General features: G+C 44.0%; 1 protein-coding gene across 1 annotated transcript in view; it reads left to right on the top strand.

Moving 5' to 3' along the window:
* LOC102368849 (aldehyde oxidase-like) overlaps positions 1 to 25,206 on the top strand; it is a gene marked incomplete at its 3' end in the record, with an annotated part of 31,410 nt that extends 6,204 nt beyond the window's left edge. Inside the window, exons 5-18 of the mRNA XM_006039124.1 lie at positions 706 to 832; positions 2,138 to 2,199; positions 3,697 to 3,783; positions 4,297 to 4,377; positions 10,003 to 10,147; positions 11,231 to 11,323; positions 11,543 to 11,694; positions 12,730 to 12,823; positions 14,190 to 14,299; positions 18,254 to 18,438; positions 19,046 to 19,208; positions 21,328 to 21,420; positions 24,236 to 24,405; positions 25,161 to 25,206. Of these exons, the coding sequence (XP_006039186.1) occupies positions 706 to 832; positions 2,138 to 2,199; positions 3,697 to 3,783; positions 4,297 to 4,377; positions 10,003 to 10,147; positions 11,231 to 11,323; positions 11,543 to 11,694; positions 12,730 to 12,823; positions 14,190 to 14,299; positions 18,254 to 18,438; positions 19,046 to 19,208; positions 21,328 to 21,420; positions 24,236 to 24,405; positions 25,161 to 25,206 (1,608 nt within the window). The remainder of the gene's footprint in view (positions 1 to 705; positions 833 to 2,137; positions 2,200 to 3,696; positions 3,784 to 4,296; positions 4,378 to 10,002; positions 10,148 to 11,230; positions 11,324 to 11,542; positions 11,695 to 12,729; positions 12,824 to 14,189; positions 14,300 to 18,253; positions 18,439 to 19,045; positions 19,209 to 21,327; positions 21,421 to 24,235; positions 24,406 to 25,160) is intronic.
* Positions 25,207 to 25,214: the final 8 nt, after the last annotated feature.

The raw sequence follows: 25,214 nt of genomic DNA, 5'->3' as shown, positions 1-25,214 counted from the left end.
TAGCCTTTCTTGATACAAAGAGTCTCCCAGGCACCCTGCCTGTGGCTTCTTAACCACCCAGAATTGCTAGTCAGGCTATAAACAACTCAGTTCAACAAATACATTTCTTGAGAAGGTATTCCCCAGCTCCTTCTCTCTTCAGAGTCAGGGCCAGTCTGAGCCTCTGGTCCTGGGCTAGGCTTATATAGCCCTTCCTCCTCCCCCCTCTGGTCACCTGACTGCTGGTCTTCAGGGCCAGGCTCGGGTTTCCTCTTCCACCCTTATTAACAGGCTTATTGCTCTGGCCTGCTACTTTACCTCTCCTTACCTGCTGCCTCTCTCCTGTAGTAACAGAGTGACTGCCCTGCAGCTAGCCTCTCTGTGGCATTGCACTCTCTCACTCCTAGTAGGTGGGGTAGGGGTCTCCTGCTATAGAGTTCCCCCATTTGCAGTGAGGCCAGTCCCTAACCTGAAGAGGCCCTGTGCCTTGTTCTGCTTGCTGTACTTAGACCAAGGAACCCCATCAACTTCTGTAGACTTGCCTGGGTAAAAGCGAGCGCCAACCCTGGCCCTTTCCTAAGGTGCCTGCACCCCGTGTTCTGGGTTCTCAATGGCCAGGCTGTGATTTTCCAAATGCTACATAAAAGGAAGTACTGAGTATTGCTACCAGGCAAGTTAATGAAGCCAGGCTTTGAAGGCAGAGTCTGCTGTTCTGTTTCATTCCAGGAAAGGCTGGCCAAGTGCCATGGCTCTCAATGTGGCTTCTGCACCCCTGGAATGGTGATGTCCATGTACGCTTTGCTGAGAAACCACCCAGAGCCCTCCATGGAGCAGATAACTGCAGCTCTGGATGGTAGGTTTGCTTTTCCAAAGTCACTAATAGAAGGTACAAGCTGTGGGCTCACCCAGACTCACAGGCTGCACCACCTCACCACCTTGGGTGGGGACAGGAAATGGTAGCCAGAGAAAGGAGGGAGATCCCAGAGCCCCCAGCTGCTGCTGTAGCTGCAGTGATGGGGGCACAGTGGCTACATGGGAGCCGTAGGCCACCAGCTGGACAGCCCTGCTCTAGGTTATGGATTTCTGTAGGCAGTTACCAGGCAGTACAAGGTTAGGTTCCCCTTGAGAAAGCCTGTTCACCATAACTGACATTTACAAGTCAAGCTATTTATGTAACGCAGAGTATTGCACACCTTGCCAGAGCCACTGCTTTCACCCCATCCCAGTAGAGATTTTGTTAGTGGTAACGGAACACAACAACCACTCCATGAACGCCTCTAGGGATTTTCTTTTGACTTTACAGGGAAGGTGGGTGGACACTTCAGTGATAGGTATCAACTGCCAAAACAGATGGTTTGGATTTACCATATTTCCTTGAATATAAGATGACCCCCCCAATAATTAAAGTCTGTATATGGAAAAAATTATATTTTTCCATATTATAATGAAATTATAATACTTATCATTTATAATTTTCCAGGTATAGAATCTAATTATTGGAGGTTTGCCTTGAATTTATGCCCCTCCCACTACTTTAGCAGGGAAAATAAATCTGGGGGTCAGGTGGCCCCCTTACCCTCTGCCACCCCAGCTTCTTCCACCTGTAACCTCTCCTCTCCCCCCTCCTTACTGTCAGATCCTACTCTCCCTGAGTATATAGAAGTGATAGGCAAATCTGAAAACACCAACTTTGAAATAAACATACCTGTAGTAATCTGCGTATAGGAAAATTACTCCATAAACACACGTTTAAGCACCGCTTATGTACTGTGTATATGTAGATGAGGTGCAGGGCAACTTAGTCTGGCTCCACCTAATAGAGGGCAGGGCCACACTAATAATATGTGTAGTGTTCTGCATTTTTTTTTTTTTTTAATTTTCCGGGAATTTTTCAGGGTTTATCTTCCAAACATAAAAAACAGGTTATAATAATAATACTTTCCCACGACGGTGAGGGAGGGAGAGAGTAAGACTGCCACTGCAGATCCACATGACTTTTCTGCAATTTTGGTTTGTCCCACTGGAGAAGCAGGAGCTAGGTCTGGATTTGGATCCACTCCAGAGCACAGGGGTTTGTATATTGCAGGGTGGGCGGTGTTTCACAGTCATTTCCAATTGCACTGGTGCTTCTGATTAATTACTGTATTGCTTATTTCAGGTAATTTGTGCCGTTGCACTGGATACAGGCCAATAATAGACAGCTACAAGTCTTTTGCTGGGGTAGGTAGAAGAAAATAAATAGGCACGTTGGTCAGCCTTTCTCAAAAGGGTCCACCTCTTATGAGAACTCAGCTTGTAGGAGCTCAACAAGAGCCAATTTATGAAAACCTGGGTACATCTTTGGAGCTGGGCTGTCAAAAATCTGACTCCAGGTGTTCTAATGGGAGCAGCTGGGTGCTGGGCATGTTGGAACACCTGGCCCTTGTGCCATATTAGATGTGGAGCCCATGTGAAAATCTTGCCCCAATGTTATATACTTGGCTGATTTTTGGAAAATCATGTGAAAATATGGCCCCATAGGAGAGGTTTAGGGTCTGATTTTTGGAGTTGTTGGGTACTGTCCATTCCCACTGCTTTCAGTTTTGGATGTTCACATATTGAGAGGTAGGTGGCTCAGGTTGGGTACCTGAAAATTGTGGCGTACAAAGTGCATGATTGTTTTTGCAGGTGAAGGTCACTATGATAATGATTCCCTTTATTAGTCTCTCCTAAGCAGAGTCCTCTCATAAATAGGATCCTGTTTATGCCAAGTTTGAAGTGTGGCCTCACTTTAAATGTTCAGTATATGTTTAAGACTTTGCAGCACTGTTGGCCAAGTTGCTCACTTACCAATAAACAGATTTAACCCCTGCCCCAGAAGTCTGGCACAACTGCAGAAATCCTATAAGACTGATCCATGATGAAACTCTGTGATTATCATCTGATAACAGGTATAGGCAAAGTTACAGGCAGCCTGTGTGGTAGTCTGCTTTATGTCAGAGCCACTAAGAATATAACCATGCAGACTTGCTATTCAGTCAGTCCAGTCTTGCACTTTTTATTTGCTGATTGAAACTTGTGCAAAGGGAAGACAACTGAACAATATCCGATTTTGATTTTCCACCCAATTGATTTTGCAGTTCAGCATAGTCACAGATCCCTACATATACCCGGATCTACTGGTTATCTTTACATCCCAGATAGCTGATATTTCCCTGATAATATCTCCACCCCAGCCTGCCTTGCAAACTGGGCTACTCAGTGCACTGAGTAGAAAGTGGCACAGAAAAACCCTACATGGTCCTTCCCTGAGTGGAAGATCCCAACCCAAAACAGAAAGCTGGGCCTCATCAATTAGCTTGAGCCATTCTGTGGTCATTTCAAAAGCCATGAGGTTTAGTCCCAGGAGAAGAATAGACACAAATGAAAAGGATAAGTCAGGCATCAGTCTAGTGGTCCTCATAAAACCTCCCCATATCTGGCTATTTCCAGCTAGTACTCCTCTAATTCACCCAGTAATCCCTTGTACAGTTCCCATCCAGTTTCACTGCTCTTATCTGGAGTTACTACATGCATTTAGAATTTTCTTATTGACTTCAAGCAGAACTGGTCTGGGCCCCTAACTCCTGTAGTGCACGGTGACTTGTGCACAGGTACAATCAAAATGTATTTAAGAAGAAATCCCATTCCCCTGAAGCAGTTTCATTAGGATGACATAGTGGTATATGATTTCTTTAGGAACCCACCTGCTGCCAGCTGAGAGGAACAAGACAGTGCTGCCTGGATCAAGAAGGTGTGCATGCATCTTCTGATAAGGGAGATGGGGTAAGATGCAGAGGTTTGAATTACTTCCAGATATATTGTAAAGTTTGTAGGTGTTGTGGGTACCCCCAGTTGCAGTGATTCATTTTGGGGACATTATTCATCATACACAGATATTTACCCAAATTAGATTCACCATATTTACTTGCATCCAAGACAAGATCTTTTCCTTCATTCATATGAGGGGAAGCCCCCCATCTTAGATTCAAGTATCTGGGGGGAAGGTTTTTGAACCCCTGAAGCTTGCCCAGATATGAAGCTTACCAAGGCATAAGAGACCTCCTGTAGAATTATGGTGCACAGGACAGATGTTGCATGTGGTGTTACAAAAGTAATGCTACAGAAAAGTTCCCGTCTCACCCGGGAATGCTTCCATCATTTCTGTAGCACACAGGATGTATGCACGTCTTTCCTTTGATTTTGTAACTCTTCAAGGGTGTGTATAATGCTACAAAGATAAAATCTGTCCCTGGACTTACTTTGGAAAATAGTAAAATAAAATTATTTTTTTCTTAGATGTGTTCAAACCTCTGCAATCCAAAAGAGTTTCAGCCCATGGACCCAAGCCAGGAGTTTATTTTTCCTCCAGAACTTATGGTAGGAAGCATTACCCTTTCCTGACTTCTTGCTTTAAATGTATATATATATAGAAACTTGTTATGGAAACAATGTGTGGACCAATGTCATCCTAAGAGTGCCATTTTCTACAGTACAAATTCTGGGCTGAAATTTGTCATACGCAGATCTCAACTAGGGGTGTGTGAATTGGGCCCTATTCGATTTGGATTCAGATTTGGCTGGAATCAGGGACAGTGATTCGATCCATTGATTTGGATCACTGTCCCTGATTCGATTCGGCCGAATCTGAATTTGAAGATTCGATGCTGATTTGGAGAATCAGCAATTTGGACATAGACGCAGCTTTAAAAGTTTTTTCTATGTACCTTGAGGTAGCTGGCATGGCTCGTGAATGTGGGGCCCCAAGGAGCCTCCCAGAGGGGGGGGGGGGGGGGGCCCTCCACATGCTCAGTGGCGAACCTGGAAGTAGACCGGAAGTACTTCTGGGCCACTTCTGGGTCTGCTGCGGAGCGTGCTGAGGCCCCCCCCCTTGCCTCCCCAGCTTGGCAATTGGCCACAGGGGTACCCCAGGTGTCCCCCCGAGATCCAGGAGGCACCAATCACCAAGCTGGGGAGGGGGGCGGGCCTGTGCGGTCCCTGGCAGACCTGGAAGTGCTTCTGCTCTGCTTCTGGGTCTGCTGCCGAGCACACTGGGGAGCCCCCGTGTTTCTGTGAGACACTCCATGTGCCCCAACATCACAGCATTCACAAGCCCCTGCTACCTAGAGGTACATAGAAAAAACATTCAAACTGTCTCTCTGTCTGAATCTCCAAATCTTTCCGAATCTCTCTGAATCGATTTGGAGGGTTTTGATTCCATTTGGAGAGATTAAAGGATCCTCTGATTTGATTCGGATTCGGAGATTTGGCCACTGAATCAGGCCAAATCTCTGCCAAATTGAATCAGGGTCCAAAGCTTTGCACAGCCCTAATCTCAACCTCTGTCTCAGTGGGTCTCAATCTTTTTTGGCTCAAGGCACTCCTGGATAGACTGGAGGCCCTGCTTGGAAATTGTCAACTCTTAGTTTTCATTCTTTTGCCTACAGAAAAAGAATAGAGCAGTTTTTCTATTTCAAAGACAACAGAAAGACCACAGCCTACGTATTTCTGTTTGAAATTTCTGGGATTTATCATGTGAAATCAAGTTTGTAAACTTACTGGTGCTCACTTTGTATGGCACTCTGCGGTACTCTTGAAAGGATCTCAAAGAAATCCAGAGTACTGTGGCACTCTGGTTGAGAATCACTGATCTAAACACAAGTTTCTTTGATCCACTCAATTTAATTCACATCATTTTATCTGTTTTGAAGGCCAAAATATAGGTCTCTAGAGACAGAGCGAGTCTGAATTCCAGTGCAGAGCCTCTCAAAACACCATCTCTCCTTAGAGCTGAGCTGTGAGGTATGGCAGGAGATGGGCTGCTGTGAGGCTGCATGTGGGGGCAGGGTAGAAGCTGCTGGATGTGCTGCTGGATGTGGGGGCAGGTAGCCATAGAAGTGGGCAGGGAAAGTTTTTTTAACTTCCAAGAAAATTTTTGAGATATCAGAAAAAATTCCCATCCCAAATCAAGGTAAAAAGTCAGAAACCCCAAAATGTTTGCTAATTGGGAATCTGAGAAGATTTCTGGTTTGGGTCAATCAAAATGTGATTATTCAACTTTGATGGTTTCAGTTTACTATAATTAGCTTAAATCTTGAAGCCAAGGAGTTGTTTGACATCCCAAGACTGGACCTTTTCAACTAGGCATGTTTGTTAAAAAAAAAATTCATTTGGAAAATGTCCAGCCAGGTCTCATGAGCTGCTCCTTCCCTCTTTTCCTCTGGGTTCTAACGACCACAGAATTATGCTCCATTGTTTTTTCTCACCAATGAGATGCCCCCTTGTCACCTATGTCTGGTTCTTGAGCTACTAGGGTCTAATTTGTTGCAGGTCCAAGCTTAAGGGTAGGGGACCTGGTGGTATTGTGGTAGGTGTAGTGAGAGGAGAGGAGGAGGAGGTGCAGGCAGCTTATTGGAGGATAATGAAAGTGGGAGTAAAAGTACTTGAAGCCTCACAGGGGAAGGAAGCCAGGAGAAAAGACGTGATTGCTGTCCTGGGAGCTTGGTAGACTGTGGAAAGGAGGGAGCTGGGAATTTGAGGGAGAAGTGTCCCCACTTCTGTCAAACTGAGCAGGTACAAACAGTCAGCATTAGTTTGGTTTAGTTGAGAGAATGGGCAGAACTTTAGCTTGGCACATTGGCAATGCGTAGGGGTGCACACAGGTGCATGTGCACCCCCTGATCATGGCGGTGCACCCCCCTACGAAAAGGTGCCACCAACACTGCCGCTTGCCATTCGCCGCTTGCCACCGCCCCACCCCACCCCCACATCGCCCCCGACACTGCCGGCGGCATCTGCGAGCAGTCCGCGATTGCCACTGGCCACCACTGACATTGCTGGCAGCATCTGAGGGTGGTTGCCAACCTTTGGTCAGCACTCGCACACACACATACGCACACCCTGCTCCTGACAGTACTGCGGCTGCCTGCAGGAGCTATAAACTGGTGTTCTTGTTGGGCTTGAGAGCCTGGAAGTTGATTGGTTACACGTCATCAGGGAGTCATGTGAGCTTTGCCAGAATGGTTTGATTTGTAGATCAGTTCACCCATGTTTAATCAATTTGTTTAATAATTGCCAGCTAGAGCAAAGATTGAGGTAAGAGCCACTCACATGTCCTTAAGGTGGACTGTAGGGAATGCTCCTGCTCCCCCATCTTCCTTTTGAAAACGATATGCTTTAGGAGTGGTGGCATTAAGTGGGGCACTCTAAAAATGAGACTGTCACAGTCAATTCTTGCAGTTTGATTAAAGGCCTTTGATAGCTTCTTCAGTTTGGATCCTTGCTCAGAAAATTCCTAACCAAGCCAGGAAGTAGTATTGTTACCCTCACCTTATCCCACATGTTGCTGTTTGAGTTTCCATTTGAAGGGACATGTTCCTATGGTACTAATGCAGTACATTAAACAATTCTTTGTGACTCAGCTGAGGACCTGCTTCAGTCCCCAGTTAATTCAGTTCAAAGCTGTTCATGGATTTCCTTAAGCAGTGGTTCAGGCAGTGTTTCTGGAGATTATAGCCTCTTAGCTAATAAGCTTTATTTGGCTGAAGCCCTGGACTATAACTATGAATGGCAGATTCCACACTGGATGCAGGAGTGGACACAACACTGAGATAACGAACTGTGTATCAAGCCAGTAGCTCCTAATTCTTGTGGAAGCCAAACAATCCAGGCCTTGTACTAGTTGCAGAAGTCCTGTGCCATGCAGGATTCATTTGGTTTTGTTGTTACCAAGTTGCACTGTTCAAAGAAGCAGCTGTTTTAGGAAAACATTATTGTAGATCTTGAAGGCAACATATCAGCTGCAGGCAACCTTGCTATGTAAGGGGACAGGAACAGGTTCTTTAATTGCAGAAAAGAGAATGCATTTGACCTTGTGAAAGATGAGGGCATCTATGAAATGCAGTTTTTATCAGAGAGTGGCAAGTGCGCATTAATGACTCAAGTTTTGCAAACAGATTGGCTTGTGCCCCAGCAGTAAATAAGCAGGGACACTAGCTGTTTTTCTTTAAAAAAATGTTCACATCATGTACAGCATTGTTTCCCAAATTGTTGATACCTGGGGCACACTTCTGTTCTGGATTAAAATTGTCAGCACACTTCATTCTTACACCCAAAGGGGTGTATATGTGTGTGTGTGTATTTTCCCAAAACATATAACATATTCCTTTCCTTTGCCAGAGGGAATCATACCAGTGCTGAGATGCCCTTTTTAAAAACAATGACACCAAATACATCTTTCTTGAAGCAAAGGATAAGCCTCAATACCAGTGGTCCTCAACCTTTCTAGCCTCAAGGCACCATTCCATAATTTGCCTGAACTGTGTTACCTCTAAATTCAGAAAAGATATGTAGGAGGGCCTTGAGGCTAAAAAAGTTGAGAATAATTGATCTATCTGATGCCACTTAACAGAGGTGAAGCTCCCCCTGCTGTGCCCAGCTCTTTCCACTGTCTGTCCCCTGCCTGTACCTCAGGGCAGGGGCAGCCCCCCTGTTGGGGGTGCTATTACAGGTTCTCTCACACAGGCAACCATCCCACAGCCCCTCCTGCCAGCCCTGGGAATATGAGAGGAGTGGAGGGGATGAGCCAGGCTGCAAAGCATCTCTCTGCATCTGCACACCTGCCCACTCTCAGCAGAATGTATTGCTGGAAACATGGGGAGCAGGTGAGAGGCCTGGTACAGGGGCTGCCTGGGTGCAGGGAAGGGCAGCAGTCATGATGGCAACCCACAGAGAAGCAGTCACAGGTTTTGCTGGAGTAGCTGGGGAACGTACAGGGTGCCAGAAAGGGGAGGAGAACATTTACCTTCTCACATGGAGGATCTCACAGCACACTTCCGTCACTTGTGCATCAATATAGTTTACCCTTTGGCATCACTGCTGTAAAGAGCAGCTGATATCAGAACAGCAAGTATCTGGTCCTCAGCAGAAGGGGATGCAGTGACAGTCTCTGACAGTGTCCCACTACTTGTTTTCTTTCACATGTCAGGTGAAATTTGGGCTCCTGGGCAAGAGATTCTGTTTCCCTATAGAATCCAGATTTTGACAGACACACTCCTGTTCTCCTGTTCACTAGTGTTATACTGAGTGTTATATAGTGTTATATTCCCTCCCTCCACTGATGGCTAGAAAATGGTATTTAGAGGTTTGCTTTTGGGAATTGTCTTGTAAACTAAGCCTTCACTTTCCCTGCAAAACCACCCAGATTTCAGATTGCATCTCCAGTTACAGCTGCACATGCTCAAGGAAATAGCTCAGGCAAAACTGATTTGAAACAGTGCTGTGGAGGATGTGCAGAAAGGCTAAAATCCTACTAACTCCCTCTTAGCTGTGTTGGCTCCTCTGACTTCTCAGGAGTAGACAGCAGAAGGAGGATAGTCAGATGTGTCTTCAAATACAAACAGGCAGATGATCAAGTGAGTAAGGCAGTGCTGTTTACACACTGTCACTTTTCAGAGGAGAATCTCCTTGCAACCAGAAGTGTCCCAGATATTGCAACTGGTTATTCTGGAAACTAAATCCATACTGAAATGTACCAAAGTCTGGGATGGATAGCTTCAGTCAGAGCTGTGCCTTGACTAAGCAAAAATTCTAGGAGAATGTTAATACCTTTGTAGAGAAGATGATGAAGCCTCAGTATTTAAAGGAAAATTACTTTGCTTTGGTTAGTTACTGAACACCCATTCAGAGGAGGAGCTTTCCTAGTGGTAGCACAAGAGACTGACAGACAAGAGACTTTCATTGTAGACCTCTTTTACAACTAGGTTGTTGTACTGAGTCAGGCAATTGACTTAATCACTTTGTACCTCAATTCCCCTGTTGAAAACATGTACATAATTAAGGACACTATTATAAGGCACTGTAAGAATTGCAAGTAAAAATGCTATTTAACTGCAAGGTGTTATTATCTTTTGTTATACAATGTTTTGTTCTGCTTTATACTCCTTTACAGATGCCTTTATATTAGCATTCATCTGAAGCCCTAAATCTGTATCATTTCCACTACAGAGAATGGCTCAGGAGCAGCAGAAAAGAACTCTGGTTTTCCGGGGGGAAAGAACTACGTGGATTTCTCCCAGCAGCCTGAGAGAGCTTCTGGAGCTCAAGGCCAAGTACCCCAAAGCACCTGTCGTTGTGGGGAACACCAGTGTTGGTATGGAGGGTCCAAGTGTTCCTTCTCACAGGGATTATTATTATTTCTCTCTCTGTAGGGAATTCCACTGTGATCCTAAGCTATTCTTTGGGTAGCCATGTACACAGCCATGTACATTGACTGTAAGAAGATGTAGAGAGACCCCAATTCTCAGATCTATGCTCAGATGGTAGAAACTTGCCTGTGTTGTTATTTATTGGCTAATATTATGCCCTGAGGTGCCTGGGATTTTGCAAACAGCTAGAATGGCAAACACTTTGGTGCTGATAGTGCATCTAAAGGCTTGGTGCAGTACCTACTAAACTCAGTGAGATTTTCACTATTGATTTCTGTTGGCATTGGATCAGGGCCTAAATGAGGCTTGATATAGCAATGGGAGCTAGGGCACAGAGACTAAAGATTATAGCACTGAGAAATCATGGTAAATTTATAGCTACATACACACATCTTATTTGCTGCTTTTTAAATATATGTTAGGTGGTAGGTCAGTGATGCATGTTCCAGACCCAAGAGGTGGTGCTGGAATTTTCCATGGAGACACAAAGAGCATAAGATGGGATGACTTGGTGTAGTGAAAGATAGAGGCAAAGTTTAACGATGGGTAGGGATAAGATAGCAGTGGGTTTCGTTGAATGAGGCTTCTGATGTAAGATGAAGACTCTATGCATAACATGGAAGGAAGCAGGAAGTTGATTCAGGAAGCCAAGAAGCTATGCAGAGCCATGAAAATAATTCTGCTGTCATATGTTGTCATCCCACATTCTCAGGGATGTGGCGGGGAAAGCAAGGAGTGCAGAGAAGAAATTGCTATAATCAAGGAAAGAAATTAAGGATATCATGGAAAAGGCAGAAGGACAGAGAGTTTGAGATTCGTAGCAGAAAGAACCAACAGGGTCTTGCACTGGAGGAATAAAGGAAAAGGAATCCAATGTGCCCAAGACATTGGTAGCCCCCAAAGCAGGAAAGCTGATGGTAATAATGAGTTCTTGGAATGCATCCATCATATTATAGACCCACAGTTCTAGGAACCTGACATAGCCGGCTTTAGTTTCCTTATTCTCAGCATAATTCTCCATCCTTCAGGGCTTGATATGAAATTTGCTGGTGTTCATCATCCCATTATCCTCTATCCCACCATGATTCCAGATCTGCATGATGTGAGTAGCACTGCTAATGGTGAGTTCCTTATTCAACTTATAACAGTTCTCTTAATGGTAATGATGGGATTAACTTGGGTAATGTGATATTAGATACTAGAAGAGATAAGACCCCTTGACTCTCATCAGTATAGGATGTTTTGCCAGGAAAACAGTTCACATGGGCCAATTGTACAGTTGAGATCATTTTGAAGTATGGTGATGCTCTCATTCAACTGCTTCAAATATTTTGTTCCAGGACTAGTGATAGGAGCTGCCTGCGGACTGGCTCAGCTCAGAGACATCCTGAGAGAAGTGGTATTGAAGCTCCCAGAGGAGAAGACAAAGATCTTCCATGCTCTCTTGCAGCAGCTGAAAACTCTGGCTGGAGAACAGATCAGGAGTGTGGCTGTATGTTTTCAATTTTGACAGTGGATAGGCCAATACCACAAGCATATTAGTGTGTCATTTCCTTGCAGAATAATAACGCTTATTTAGTGGAGAGTGGTCCTGGGTCTTGACCAGGAATATCAAATTAGGTGTGTCCACTTATCCATCTAGTGGAAGACAGCCTGCATTGATAAGGATTCAAAGTTATTATTGTATGATAAGCTTATGTGAAATAAATTGGGGGTGGCAGTCCAAACACCAAGGAAGAGGTGTCTATGTAGCTGTAGTGAGCCCTGCAGTTGATAACCATGTTGGCTGGGAATCCAAGGATTGAATGGGTATGAGACGGAGTTCTCACTCTCCCTCCAGAATGACCTGTTGGTACAGTAGGATGCCAGGGTTTGCACTGCAACTACCTATGTTCTATGGGCAGAATTCTATTTTATCTAGTGGTGAATGGATGACCAGAGTGCAGGTTGTGACCAGTTGTGACTTACCAACTAAAGTGCAGGAGTGATCATATTTCCTCTAGGCAGGAATGTGTCCCTGTTATAGTTATAGGAACATCCTCTGGAGACATGCAGAAATCTTCTGATTCACATAAAGGGGGAATTTACACTCCGAGAAGAGGTAATAATATTGCTCCTACATTTGAATTGGGCAACTCTCAAGCTGCACTTTGCTGGTCCAGTAGGTAGCATTTGAATTCTGCTGTATGTATTCAATATACATGTGTGCTTAGGTGACCAAGACATTTCCCCAGGCTTCCCTGTCCCCAGCCCTTGTCATTTTCTTCTAACCTTCTTTGTTCCACTCCTTTGTGACCTTCGTCTCAGGCTCAGGAAGGGTCCTTTGTGCAGGAACTACCCAGGACACTTTGGGTATGTGTCAGGAATGGGAAACATCAATCAAGACTGAACAAGCTATTTCCAGCTCTTTAACTTGAAATAAGGTCCCTTAAATTTCCAATAGCTGTGAAAGTAGGGTCATGTTATAGGTTCATACTGTTCTGTATGGGAAAGAGAGCCATGAAAATAATCTCTCTATTTGTAAAAGTCTTTAGGGGGACACATTGTTAGTAGAGGATCAACGTGGGATCTGAACCCTGTCCTGGCAGTTGGCAACTCTATTCTCAACCTGGCATCAAAAGGTAAGATGTAGAATATCTGTGTTAGGGACCTGGGCTAAATGTGTAGAGCAACACTGCATAGCACAGAATGACAATGACCAATACAGGCAATGGGTCTGAGAGAGGCTTTTTTGATTCATGTTGACAGATGCAGGAGAAAATGATTCCTATGAGTGTCCCTGGCAAAAAGTATTATCACACAGTTTGCTATTATCTTTTCTGCTGTATACTGCAGGAGGAAGCAAAGCAGGCGATCTCATGAAAGTGAGTTGGCGGGCAGAGAAGAGAAAGGCAGTCATTGAGGGTCAGCACCCTCCCACTGCTCTGCACATCCCAGGCTAGCCCAGCTTTATCTTACAGATTCCTAGATCCTGCCATTGGTTGCTTTTTCTGCTGATGTCTTGCTTGTCTTGAGAAAACCTGTGCCTCATTGTCTTAAAAAGCTCTGAATATCAGATTCACTAGGAGTTGGGTTGGAGAGCAGGTGAAATAAATCAATCCTTACTTCTCATGTTTCATAGATATAGGGTTGGAAGGGACCTTGCAGATCTACTAGTCCAACCCCCTGACCTGGGCAGGAGAAAAAACTGGGCTCAAATGACCCCAGCTAGGTAATCATCAAGCTTCCTCTTAAAGACCCCCAAGGTAGGAGCCAGCACCACTTCCCTTAGAAGTTGGTTCCAGATCCTAGCCACCCTGACTGTGAAGTAGTGCCTCCTGATGTCTAGTCTGAACCTACTCTCTAACAACGTATGGCCGTTATTCCAGGAGGCGCTAGGGGGAAACAAGGTCTGTCCAATTCTCCACTGGCCCCCCTTAGTAAGTTTATAGACAGTAAAGAAAAACACTTACCAGAGGACAGTTTTGATCCATTGGCCTCTGGGTTATGGGTCCAGCACGCTTCTGCTGCACCACTGTGCTGTTGCAAAGTATGTTGATCCCTTCTAATCAATAGTTGCTTCTGAAAATGTCTCTAATTTTAGTGGTTTTAAATAAAAAATGTTCTCAAATGTCTCCTTCACATCATAAAGTTGGATAAGTTCTACCTTAAAACATATTTTGCTTTGATTCTGTAATATCCTAAAAGCCTTTGAGCAGCAAAACAGAACTAGAAAAATACATACATTCAGACGATTGATCCCTCTGCTTCTTAGGAAAAAAAGATTCAGTGCCCATTTGAACCCTTTTTCTCTTTGAAAAGCTTTGTTTTGATATTCCTGGGAAAGCTTCTGCAGTGCAGCATCAGTCCTAGATCCCAAAATGCTGGAGAATTGATACAGGGCATCTCTGGTCTGTTTTGGTCTCAGGTTTGGATGAACTCTGAATCTGCAAAGCAAAGACATTTCGTTTCTCCGTGTTCTCTGACAACCTACATTTTTTCCAACAGATGGAAAACGGCAGATTCCTTTATCGGATGACTTTCTTGCTGGATTTGAAAATGCAGATATTAAGCCACAAGAGGTTATAGTGTCAGTTTTCATCCCATACTCTAAGAAGGTAAGGCCTCTAATTTCCAACCTGGGCTGTTTTTAGCTTTGTGTGTTGTGCACAGTGTTACGCTGCCTTAGAAATCGTGTCCATATGCACTGCAAAAACTTTAGTACCTAAGTTGCACCCATGTTTATGCTCTTTATGGGTCCTTCAGGTCCTGCAAATGCTGAGTCACACACTCCCTTTGAGCTCACCCATGTAGACAAGGACTCCTCCCATGAATGAGGAGTTGCAGGATCTTCCCCGTACATGGACAGATAGTATTACCATTTTATGTGTAGTGTGCACAAAATTCCAGTGTGGAGGAGCAGGGTAGGACCTGAAGAACCAGCTTCAAAGTCCATTCAAGTCACTGGTAGGACTCCATCAGTTTAAATGTGCTTTGAATCCAGGACTGTGACATGTCTGTAGGGAGTTTAAAGAAACATGGCTTAGAGCAGGGCTGTCCAACTACTAATCAGCTAGGGCCAAATGCTCTGCATATGCAGGGACCTCACCAAGGTAAGCTATGGGCCTCCCAGGCTACACACCATGTACTGGGCTGGAACCCACTGGTACATGGGTCTGAATCCCCCCCACTACCAGTGTACCTCCCCCTCACTGCACCAAATGCTCACATGTGTGCCCCACTGCTGGACCATGCAGGTACTCCCTGCCGCACTGCTGCACTGTGCAGTGCATCCACATGGCTCACCCTCAGCTCCCCAGGCTGCACAGGCAGGCAGTGAAATCTGGAGCAGGGAGGGGGAGCCTTGAGACTATATCTATTGTTGTAGCTGGAGTGATGGAGGGAGCAACAGCTGGGTAGACATCAGGGGCTACAACTTAACCCCTTGCAGGCTGTATACGGCCTGTGGGCTTTCTGTTAGACAGGCCTGACCTAGAGCAGAGCCTGAAACAATAGGAAGAAGATTTTCCAGTATCTTTTAAGCAACATGCTGACAACTGTGAGCCTTGTCCCTCATAAAAAAAACACAAGTGGAGAAACACAAGGATATTAAATGTAATTTGTACATTAATAAAACATTTTGGCTGAGTCTTCAAAGGTCTAATTCCAAACCCACTAAAGTTGAAAAGAAAATTTCCACAAACTTCAGAGGGCTTTGGACCAGGTTCTACCTCTACTGGAGTCAAGAAATTTCATGCCCTAGCTCACTCAATGATTCAAATTATCCCTCTTGCTCTGTGAAATATGAAGCCTCTGCTTTTGCGGCTTTCCAGCTGCCACATGGCATCATGTTGTCCTGGTTAATTGGCCTTTCACTATCGCTCCCGTGCCTCTGCTTTCTGGAGCTAGGCTATTTTCTTCCACCTGTATTTTGCCCAATTGAGTCTCATTTCTATCAATGTCTGTCCACAGTTCTAAGCTGTCTGGGGCTTTCTGTATTCATTTTTCTTTCCCATGGTACCCCATTCTTCATAGTACAGAAGTATAGGGTGCCCAAGTATTTCTGGTGAAGATGTAATGTCAGTCTCATGTCCTTCAGCTGAAGGCCAGGTCCTGCCAGCCTCACCCAGTGATCAGTACCTCACTGTGTGGTGAAGTATTCACTAATCTCAGTGGGGATATACACAGAGTCAGATACTCATTGCTGTGAGTGAGGGTAGCAGAACTTGATGCTACTGAGTTACAGGAAGGGCAAATGGTTGTATCAGCAAGGATAGCAGTATCAGGTGTCCCTCTGAAGTAAAAGTGACTTGAAGTAAAAATTCAGGGACAGCTAAGAGTGCTGAGGTTCAAGAAGATCTAGGGAGGTGATACTTCCCCTCTATGCGGCATTGGTTAGGCCACACCTGGAGTACTGCATCCAGTTTTGGGCGCCACACTTTGGGAGGGGTGTGGATGGCCTGGAGAGAGTTCAGAGTAGGGCCACTCATCTGGTTAAAGGCCTACAGAAAAAGCCCTATGTGGACCAATTGGGAGACCTGAACCTCTTCAGCCTCCGCAAGAGGAGGCTGAGAGGTGATCTCGTGGCCGCCTACAAACTCACCAAAGGGGGGAGTGGGGGGCAGCAAGAAATAGGGGATACAATGTTTACCAGGGCGCCTGTCAGGGTAACTAGAAATAATGGCCACAAACTGGAAAGAGCAAATTCAGATTGGACATCAGGAAAAAATTATTTAAAGTGAGGGTTGCCAAAATATGGAATAAGCTTCCAAGGGAGGTGGCACTGTCCCTTTCCTTGGAGGTGTTTAAAAGGAGATTGGGCAGACACCTGGCTGGGGTCATCTGACCCCAGTACTCATTCCTGCCCAGAGCAGGGAGTCGGGCTCAATGATCTAATAGGTCTCTTCCGACCCTAACATCTATGAAACTATGAAACAATAAGATGAGGAAGGGGCTTTGCCAGTGTCAACATTGTAGGGTCTACCCAAGATTAAAAATAAAAAGTAAGGTGTCCTCATCTCCACCAAAGTAGTTGTGTATTGTTGCAGTTTGAGCATCTACAGCAGCATGCAGGGGGATCCTAGACCTCTTTGGGGTCTGGATCACTCCTGCTGATATTCAGTGTAAAATCACAAGACTCCATAAATCAGTATTTGCTCTACAAGCTGTGGCTGATTGTAGCAACAGAAATTCTGAATCTCAGCAGCAGTTATGGTAAAAAATTAATGTACTGGAAGAGAATTTGAGGGAAGAATATAAGCCAGGTCTTTTCAGAGAGAGGAATGGAAGGAAAAGTACCAAACCTGTGTATATCACTGGAAATTTTGTAACTAAACTAATTACACCAGTACAGAAAGAACCATTCCAATCTGAGAGCAGAGAAGCGTGGAAGACATTGCGGGCAGGGAACAGAAGGGCAGTCACATTGCTGGAGGACTCAAAAATATCTCACACTTCATAGTTAAAGCAAGCAGCCAGTAATAGTACCAAAAGTGTAAGGAACTTCATTAGACTTATCACAGGAAAATGGATCCATGGCTGTTTCTTGGAGTCTAACTCTGTCCCCTGTCCCCATGTTGAATAGTCTCCTAGTCCTTGGTCATTCTTATTGAAATCACCACATAGGGCACCACTGGGTGTGAGCAAAAGGATCCAGATATCTGCAAGAAAGCATAGAGTGAGGGTTGTTTCATTGTGGGTAGAAACACAACTGCTATTTGAATAGCTTGTATTTTCACTGTTTCTTATAGCAGTTGTCTGCTGCTGGGCTTTTTTTCAGTTACTTGCAGCTGGAGTGAATGTTACTGAGGGGACATGAAGATGATCTAAAAGTATGCTGAAAATAATCTTCCACCTCTAACAGTACTCAGTATTAGCCATAATTTCATGGGGATGTGAGAAACTGAGAGATGGGTCTTAGTTCCATCATACACTGATCACAAACCTTGGCTTGAGATTTCAAAAATTCGGAGGTTGTTTGGATGTGGAGTTTTGGTCTGAACTGTCCCTGAGTCTGGAGGGGGCATGGTTCTAACCCATGCTTCCAACATCTTGGCATCAGAAGTGACTGTGGATTATCCAGCTGCTCTAGTGCTACAGTGTGAAATATAGAAATCTGATTGTTAAAAAAAAATCCATCAGGTCCTTTGGCACAGCACTGCAAACTGCTTCAGTGCTGAAAGCCACTTCCATAAATATTAATGCATCAACAGTATTGTAAGTGACTTAGGCCAATGTTGATTGCCTAGCACTTCTGGGCAGGCGGGGGGGAGGGAGGGCACAGGGCAGGGGGCTTCTAACAATGCATTATACCAGGAGGGAAAGCTGTGATTTGGCAGGTCAGTCTGTAAGTAAGTAGGTGAACCTCAGATACATCTCCTGGGGCATGTCAACCCTTCCGTAGTTAGTGTGTCAAAGAAATACAGTCCCCATACTGGTTTAGCAACTTCTTTCTGTTTCTTTGGTCCAGGTGAGACTAATGAAGACCCAACAGCAGTGGGTTATTTTCCTTTTATGAGGATCCATATCTGCCAGTGATGGAATTTCTCTCTGTTAAATTCTCTTTTGCTCAGGATGACTTTGTGTCAGCCTTCCGACAGGCAGAGCGCCGGAAGAACGCCTTGTCGATTGTGAATTCTGCAATGAGAGTGCTTTTCAAACCAGGCACAAATATCATTATGGACCTGAACATTCTTTATGGAGGCATTGGCTCTACCACAGTCAGTGCAAAGAAATCCTGCCAGAAGCTCATCAGGAGGTACTGACTTAGTACAACTCTGACATACAATACTGTAGGCTCTGTGAAGCCAAGACTCTGCCAGATATCCAGATCTGGCATGGTGGAGATCCAGATGCAGAACTCAGCTTTGTACAGTTCTTGCACAACCTCCACTGGGGCAATGGTTCACAACTGGCTAACCCTCTCCAGAAAGTAAGCACCAATGACAATGTAGTGGGAGTATCCAAGGTGCCCAGGAATGCATTAATACAGCCTAGTGCCTGGCACTCTCTTCCAGGGGGTCTTCCATGGAGCCCCAACCCCCCAAGATAGTGTTCTCCTTTCCTGGTGGATCATCCAAGCAGGACACCGGTAAAAGCACTGTTTGATTTTTTCATTAATGAAAGACTGTCTGTGCTGGCCAGATTTCATTGGGATATATGTTAGAATGAAAGTGTTAACCATCTTCAATACTAACAGGTTAATTGTTGCAGTCTTTACAGGCACATAGTTTCCACTCCATACAAAAGGACAGCAAGATCAGGCCCATGAGTTATACTTTGTTTCTTAGCATACCTGCACATACAGTGATGTTAGCCACAGGTTAGTGTAAATATGTATGCATGCATGTCTGTTTGTCTCCCAGGCAATGGAATGAGCAGATGCTGGGTGAAGCTTGCAGACTGGTGCTTGGCGAAATTTTTCTCTCCCCCTCAGCTCCAGGTGGGAAGGTGGAATACAGAAGAACTCTGCTTGTCAGCTTCCTTTTCAAATTCTACCTGCAAGTGTTGCATGGTTTAAAGATGGTGGTAAGTGATTTTCCCAAGCAGATGGGTGAACTGTCTCCTGTGCATGTGATAGGGCTAGTAAGCTGTTGTGGCCATGATGGCCCAGGGAATATGTGAGATGCAAGACTGATATTGTCTTGTATTGGACCAACTACATAGGTGGTAGAGATGTTAGGCAAGTTTCAGACACAAAGCAATGACAGCTTAAACTAGATACCAGATAAAACAATGACTTTTGTTTAACTTCAATGTATAAGTGAAAATAGTCACTTAAGGAAGTGGAAGTACTATAAAAATATAGAACAAAGAGAAGTTATCAGAAGTAGTGCCAAAACAAATGAAGAAGCAAGGTTTCTTTGGTAATATCCTCATTGGACTTGGGAAAGATGTTAAACAAGCTTTCGGGCACACAAGCTGGGTTCTGAGGAAGTGCATTTTGTGCCTGAAAGCTTCTCTAACTTCTCTCCCAACTATACAGCTGATCTGATACAAGATATTACCAAAGAAAACTTGCATCTTGTGTATTCCTAGACTATCACAGCTACAACATTCCAACCACACTGAAACAAATAAAGGACAGGAGAAATAGATAATCCAGAGGAGGAGGATTGTTGTTAGCTGTGGAGTCCAGAGAGTTAAACAGATATAACCAGAAGACTGTAATGTAATAAAAGCATTGAGCCCTAAAACTCTTGTGCACAAAAGTTGTTTTTTTGCCATTTAAGTGCTTTATTGCCAGGACTTAACGTGCATGGCTTTACAGTATTTCAAAAATGGGTACAGCATTTTAAATTAACCCTTGTTAAATGAGGTATTAAACTTAAAGCGCTGTATTTTACAGCACTTTAACAACCTACAGCACTTTAAATAACTTCTGTATACTGGTCAAATTTCTGACCAATGGAGAAGCCCCAGGAGGCTGCAGAGTACCCCCCTGCCTCCTAGCCTGGAACGTGCAAGGAGGCTCAGAGGTCCCTTCATCAAACGCTACACTTCTGTCATGTTTAAGAGCACTGTTACTTTATAGTGATATAAAAAATGCTCTAAATTACAGCACTGTAAAACTTGCATGGAGCACTTCTTCTTGCTTCTCATGTATTTCCTGGACTATTGCAACTACAATGCTCCAGCCCTACTATTGATTTTTTCCTGTCAAGTCCTTGACAGTCCCTCCCCCTGACAAATCCCTGCCAGCCCCATTAAAAAACATGAAATTAATACAATCTAAAGGAAAAATAATTGAAATAAAAACTGTGCCACAAGGAAAAACATGACCCTGAACATGGAGAAATGAGAGGTTCTGTGAAGTCTACTAAGTGCTTTATATAGAGTGCACTCAGGTTCTGTGGTGATAAACAGCAATATAAAACCCTAGACAAATGGACAGCTTTCCTTAATTCTAGAAAGTGTGAGGATAATATGGTAAAATGGTCTGATACTGCCAGCTGGGGGGCCTCCCATAGGCATGTCAGACCCCTAAGAGATTGTGCAGAGAAACACCCAGAGCAATGATGCAGCAGGTGTTCAAGCATCCAAAGCTTAGAAGATAAACCAAAATGTGGGCCCATAAGATTTAATTCCAACCTTAAATGCATCCAACATTGGTTCCTTTCATCCAGTCTTTTGCGCCGAAGCCTCTGCGCCATGATGCTGCTGCAAGTATCATTGGGTATTCACTGGAGCAAGAACCCAGGTTGCCATGGTCAGTGCTTCTCTCCCTATTTGTCAGGTAGCCTAATTCAAGCCTAACCGTGGCATTGTCTTCACCCCCTCAGCCCTATCCTGAACACTTAAATCTGAACAGCTTCGATTTTTAATGGCATGGGTTTTATTTTTAACCCCTGGTGACCCATTGCACTTTAAGTATTATCTGTTGTGCTAGTAATTGTCCCATTAGTTTACAAGACGCTTGCTTTGGCAAGAAAACTGTATAACAGAATGGGGTGATTGTTGCTGTCATGTGTAGATTGCTGTTCCAGGTCAAAGGTATTTCACAGAAGCATTGGTGTCCAAGCTGGGGAAGCAAATGGGAAATATCTCTTTTTTAATAAAACTTTTTTTTTCCAAAACACAAAATAGAAAATGAATTGGTCTGACATCTTTTTTTTCTTTTTTTCTTTTGCAATTGCCTTCTTTTCAGGATCCAACAAGGTATCCTGACCTACCAAAGGAGTTCATGAGTGCTGTAGAAGAGTTTCAGTGGAAAACACCCCACAGTATACAAGCATATCAGGTTAGTGATGTTATTTTCATAGTAAACTATGATAGACATGAATAGGAGCTGCTACATGCCTTCTTTCTTAACGACTATTTTGCCCTCTGGCTTTTTATCCTGATTCTCCATTTACCGTTTTGTGTTATGTCTTGTCAAAGCTAAAATTTTCCTTTTTCAAAAGTTGTGAGCTGCTGATGGAACTTGTTGATTTTTTTTTAATGTGAATACAAGATAATTTTACTATTTGTATAAAGATTCTCCCAGAATAGTTAACAATTTTGTAGGAAGACAAAAAGTACCCCAAACTAAAACTTTTAGAAGTTTTCAGCACCATTCAGTCACAGCTGCTTTTAGTTTTCCAAATCATACAATCATTTTAAGAAAAGATACTTTCAAGGAAAAAAATAATTTACTCAAAAATTCCATTTTCTGTTAAGGAAGAACTATGACAGAAAAGCTTTAATTTTCTTTTACACCTGGGTTGTTTCAAGGTAGCCTGAAGTAAAACAGTAGTAGTTGAGCAGCAGAGAGCAATAGAACTGTGTATCATTTAAGGACATTTGCAGTGCCATTAGATTAGAAGTATAAGAGTGATGTTGTAGCTGTGATGGTCCAGAAATTATGCAAGAGGCATGGACTTCTTCAGGTGATAGCTTTTATTTGGACCAACTGCGTAGTTAGGATAAAGTTATAAATACATGCATATCAAGCTTTCAAATTTAAGACATTCCTCCTCAGGTCTATGATTATAGGAAGCACAGCAAATGATGTACAGTATAGGGGAGGGGCTGAGAAAAAGTCTCAGATGTAGAAGGCACACAGTTTGCAAAAGAAAAGAAGCTGATTACTGGTGGGAGACCAAGGAGTATCAAAGCGGGAAGGAGGGAGGGCAAGTGGCAGAAAGGAAGGTAGTCAGGCACTGAAGGAGCAGAAACCTTGATGAGGTCATTTTTGCTAGGCTAGCCTACATAGACCTGCATTCTTTCAGGAATCCTAACAGGACTGGTCCAAAGCAATCACTTAATACAGGTCTTGTTTCTGTTTTTTCATATAACTCCAGTGTGCTCCTCTAAATGCAAGGTCTCAGGCCTGAAACAAAGCTGTGCGCTTACCCAAACTTAATGTAAACAGTGCTCATTCCACGTACAATGATGTCATCTCTGTGGTGTCAGCAGCCCTGAAGCTAAGTAGCTCCCATAATTTCAAGTCTTCTAACAGCAGTCCTTGGGCAACTGCTTTCCCTTCACCACCCCAATGTAGTTAATCAAAATACAATGATGTCATAAAGCAGACAGTGGGGCTAAAAGGCGCTGTGTAATCAAACATTTTTTATACTTAACTGGCATGCAGAAAACAAATGTTTGTTCTAATGGAAGCAGTGAGAAGCAAATTGGGATTGGCTTTGTGTAAAGTAAATTATGCAGTTGCCCAGTATGTGGATATGTGTAGTATGCTCCATGGCAGATACAGCTGGTGGTAACTTTGTGCAGTGGGGCAGGAGACAGCATGCTGTAGTGAAGGGCTGTCCAACTGGCAGCCTTTGAGACCAGATGGGACCTGCAAGGGTTTAACATGCAATCCACAGCTCGCAACCAGGAGCTATTCCCAGCACTGCTTCTGCTGTTGCAGTGTCAACCAGGGACTCTGGAGCAGGAAGGCACAGCCAGAGTGAGCCCAGTAAGCTCATTGCCTGCATGGCAGAGGGTGGCTTGTGTTGCCTATGCAGCAACACCAGGTGGAGGGCAGGGCTTGGATGGAGCAGTCATGTGACAGTGGCAGAGGAGGGTGAGGTGGGGTGGGATGTGAGCTCACGCTACTCTTGGAGTAGGGGCCTCTCCTGCACAGGATCAGCAGCTGTGGTGGAGTGGGGAGGCAGGCCTTGCATAGTTGGGGGCTCAGGCTAATTGTGCAGCACCATCAAGGGTAGCTGGGCTCACCTGCATGATGGCAGCAGCAGGGAGCTCACATGGCAGGGGCTGGCTTGACCTGCTCACATAGTGGGGGGCTGCGGATGCTAGGGGTCCCCAGAAGCCACAGGGCATGTGCCTCCTGGCATGTGATTGACATGGTTTGGCCTGGGGCCCATAACCAAAGCAGTTTGCAGCCCCCGCAATGCTCTGAAGCTGTACAGCTTTGCTCCAGTGCATAGGAAGCTCGACAGGGCACTTAAATCTTGGTTCCTTTTCCAGCTCTGCAACTGACCTACAGTCTGAATTTGTGCAAGCACTTCATCCCATTTTCTTTCCCACCTGTCTTGACAGATTAAATTACAGGCTCTTCAGGACAGGGCTTGTCTTTTACTGTACATGAATATGGTGCCTATCACTTTAGAGTCCTGTTCTCAGCCTTTAGGCACCAGTTCTCAGCCTTTAGGCACCAGTGGGCACATCTACATGTGCACTTTAATGCACAGTAGCCTATTCTATTGTGCATTAAAACACAGTGTAAAAAACTGTGCTAATATGCTAATGCGCAGTAGAATAGGCTACTGCACATTAAGCATCACCTAAAAAGCATGCACTTGTGCTACTGTACATTAGCGCAGCCTAATGCACATTTATTTAGTACCTCATATTGGAGGTACTAAATTTAATGCACATTAGGAAAAGTGCATTAATGCATGTGTCAATGTGCCCAATGTAATACAAACAAGAAAAGTGGAATTACTACTTAGAACTTTGGTTTTCCAATTAATGCCCAACCTGCAAATTCTGGGCAGCATGAGTTTAAGGGCATGCTTTTCTGATGGCCGAATGATTTCAGAATGTATTAGAGAATGAGGCATTCTATGGTTAGTGTTATGTCTCTAGAATGACATATTCTTCTTAAATAGGATGTAGACCCAAGGCAGCCTCCACAAGATCCAGTGGGACGTCCTATCATGCACCAGTCTGGAGTTAAGCATGCCACAGGTGAAGCTATCTACTGTGATGACATTCGTCATCAGGATGGCGAGCTATTTTTGGCTGTGGTCACAAGTTCAAGAGCCCATGCAAAAATTTTGTAAGTAGATTTAAGGTGTAAGAAAAGGATTATAGTAATAGGTCATTTATGCTCAGGTTTTTCTAATTCTTTCCTAACAATATGTATATTGTAGTATGATTGACTATTCTGGGTCAACAATGGACAAATTCAGAAAAAAATATATTTAAATCCTGAACATTTCTACTATACATTATGTAAACATTTGGATGCTTTTCTTGCTGGGGTGATCTAACCCCAGCTGACTTCCTGCCCCTTGAACAGAGGGCTGGACCCAACGAGCTCGCAAGGTTCTGTCCAGCCCTAAGGTCTATGAAATCTATGAAAACAAATGCATAGGATCTGTTCTGCTACTGTTCCTTGGGCTGGCTTACATTATTAGATAAGGATTTCTTTCATGTGAGGTGCTGGCAGATGAGAGGACAGCATCTTTCCTAAATGAATAGAGCCCTTAACACAAAAGGGGAAGAGAGAAAATATATCTTGGCATTCTGAGAATTTAGAAATGTTAATGTACTGGAACTAAAATTTTAAGAGCTACTTTACTCCAGTCCCTGGCTTTTTTTTCCTTCTCCTAACCTGTTCCCATTACCCTCTTTAAAACACATCATAAAATCAGTTGATTATTTTTTCACTACTCACTTCCATAACATTGTAAGGTGAGAATATGAAAAGGTTGTGTTTCTTTTTCCTGAAATTTGTAGAACCATTTATATTTGCAGTATTTCTCCTATAACTAGCCCCTGTGGCACTGTCACTCATATTCTTCTTCCTAGATCAATTGATGTATCAGAAGCCCTCAAAGTGCCAGGAGTGGTTGATGTGGTAAC

The sequence above is a fragment of the Alligator sinensis genome, unplaced genomic scaffold (assembly GCF_000455745.1).
Source record: "Alligator sinensis unplaced genomic scaffold, ASM45574v1 scaffold2312_1, whole genome shotgun sequence".
Lineage (NCBI taxonomy): Eukaryota > Metazoa > Chordata > Crocodylia > Alligatoridae > Alligator > Alligator sinensis.
This window is presented reverse-complemented; position numbering and strand designations above follow the sequence as displayed.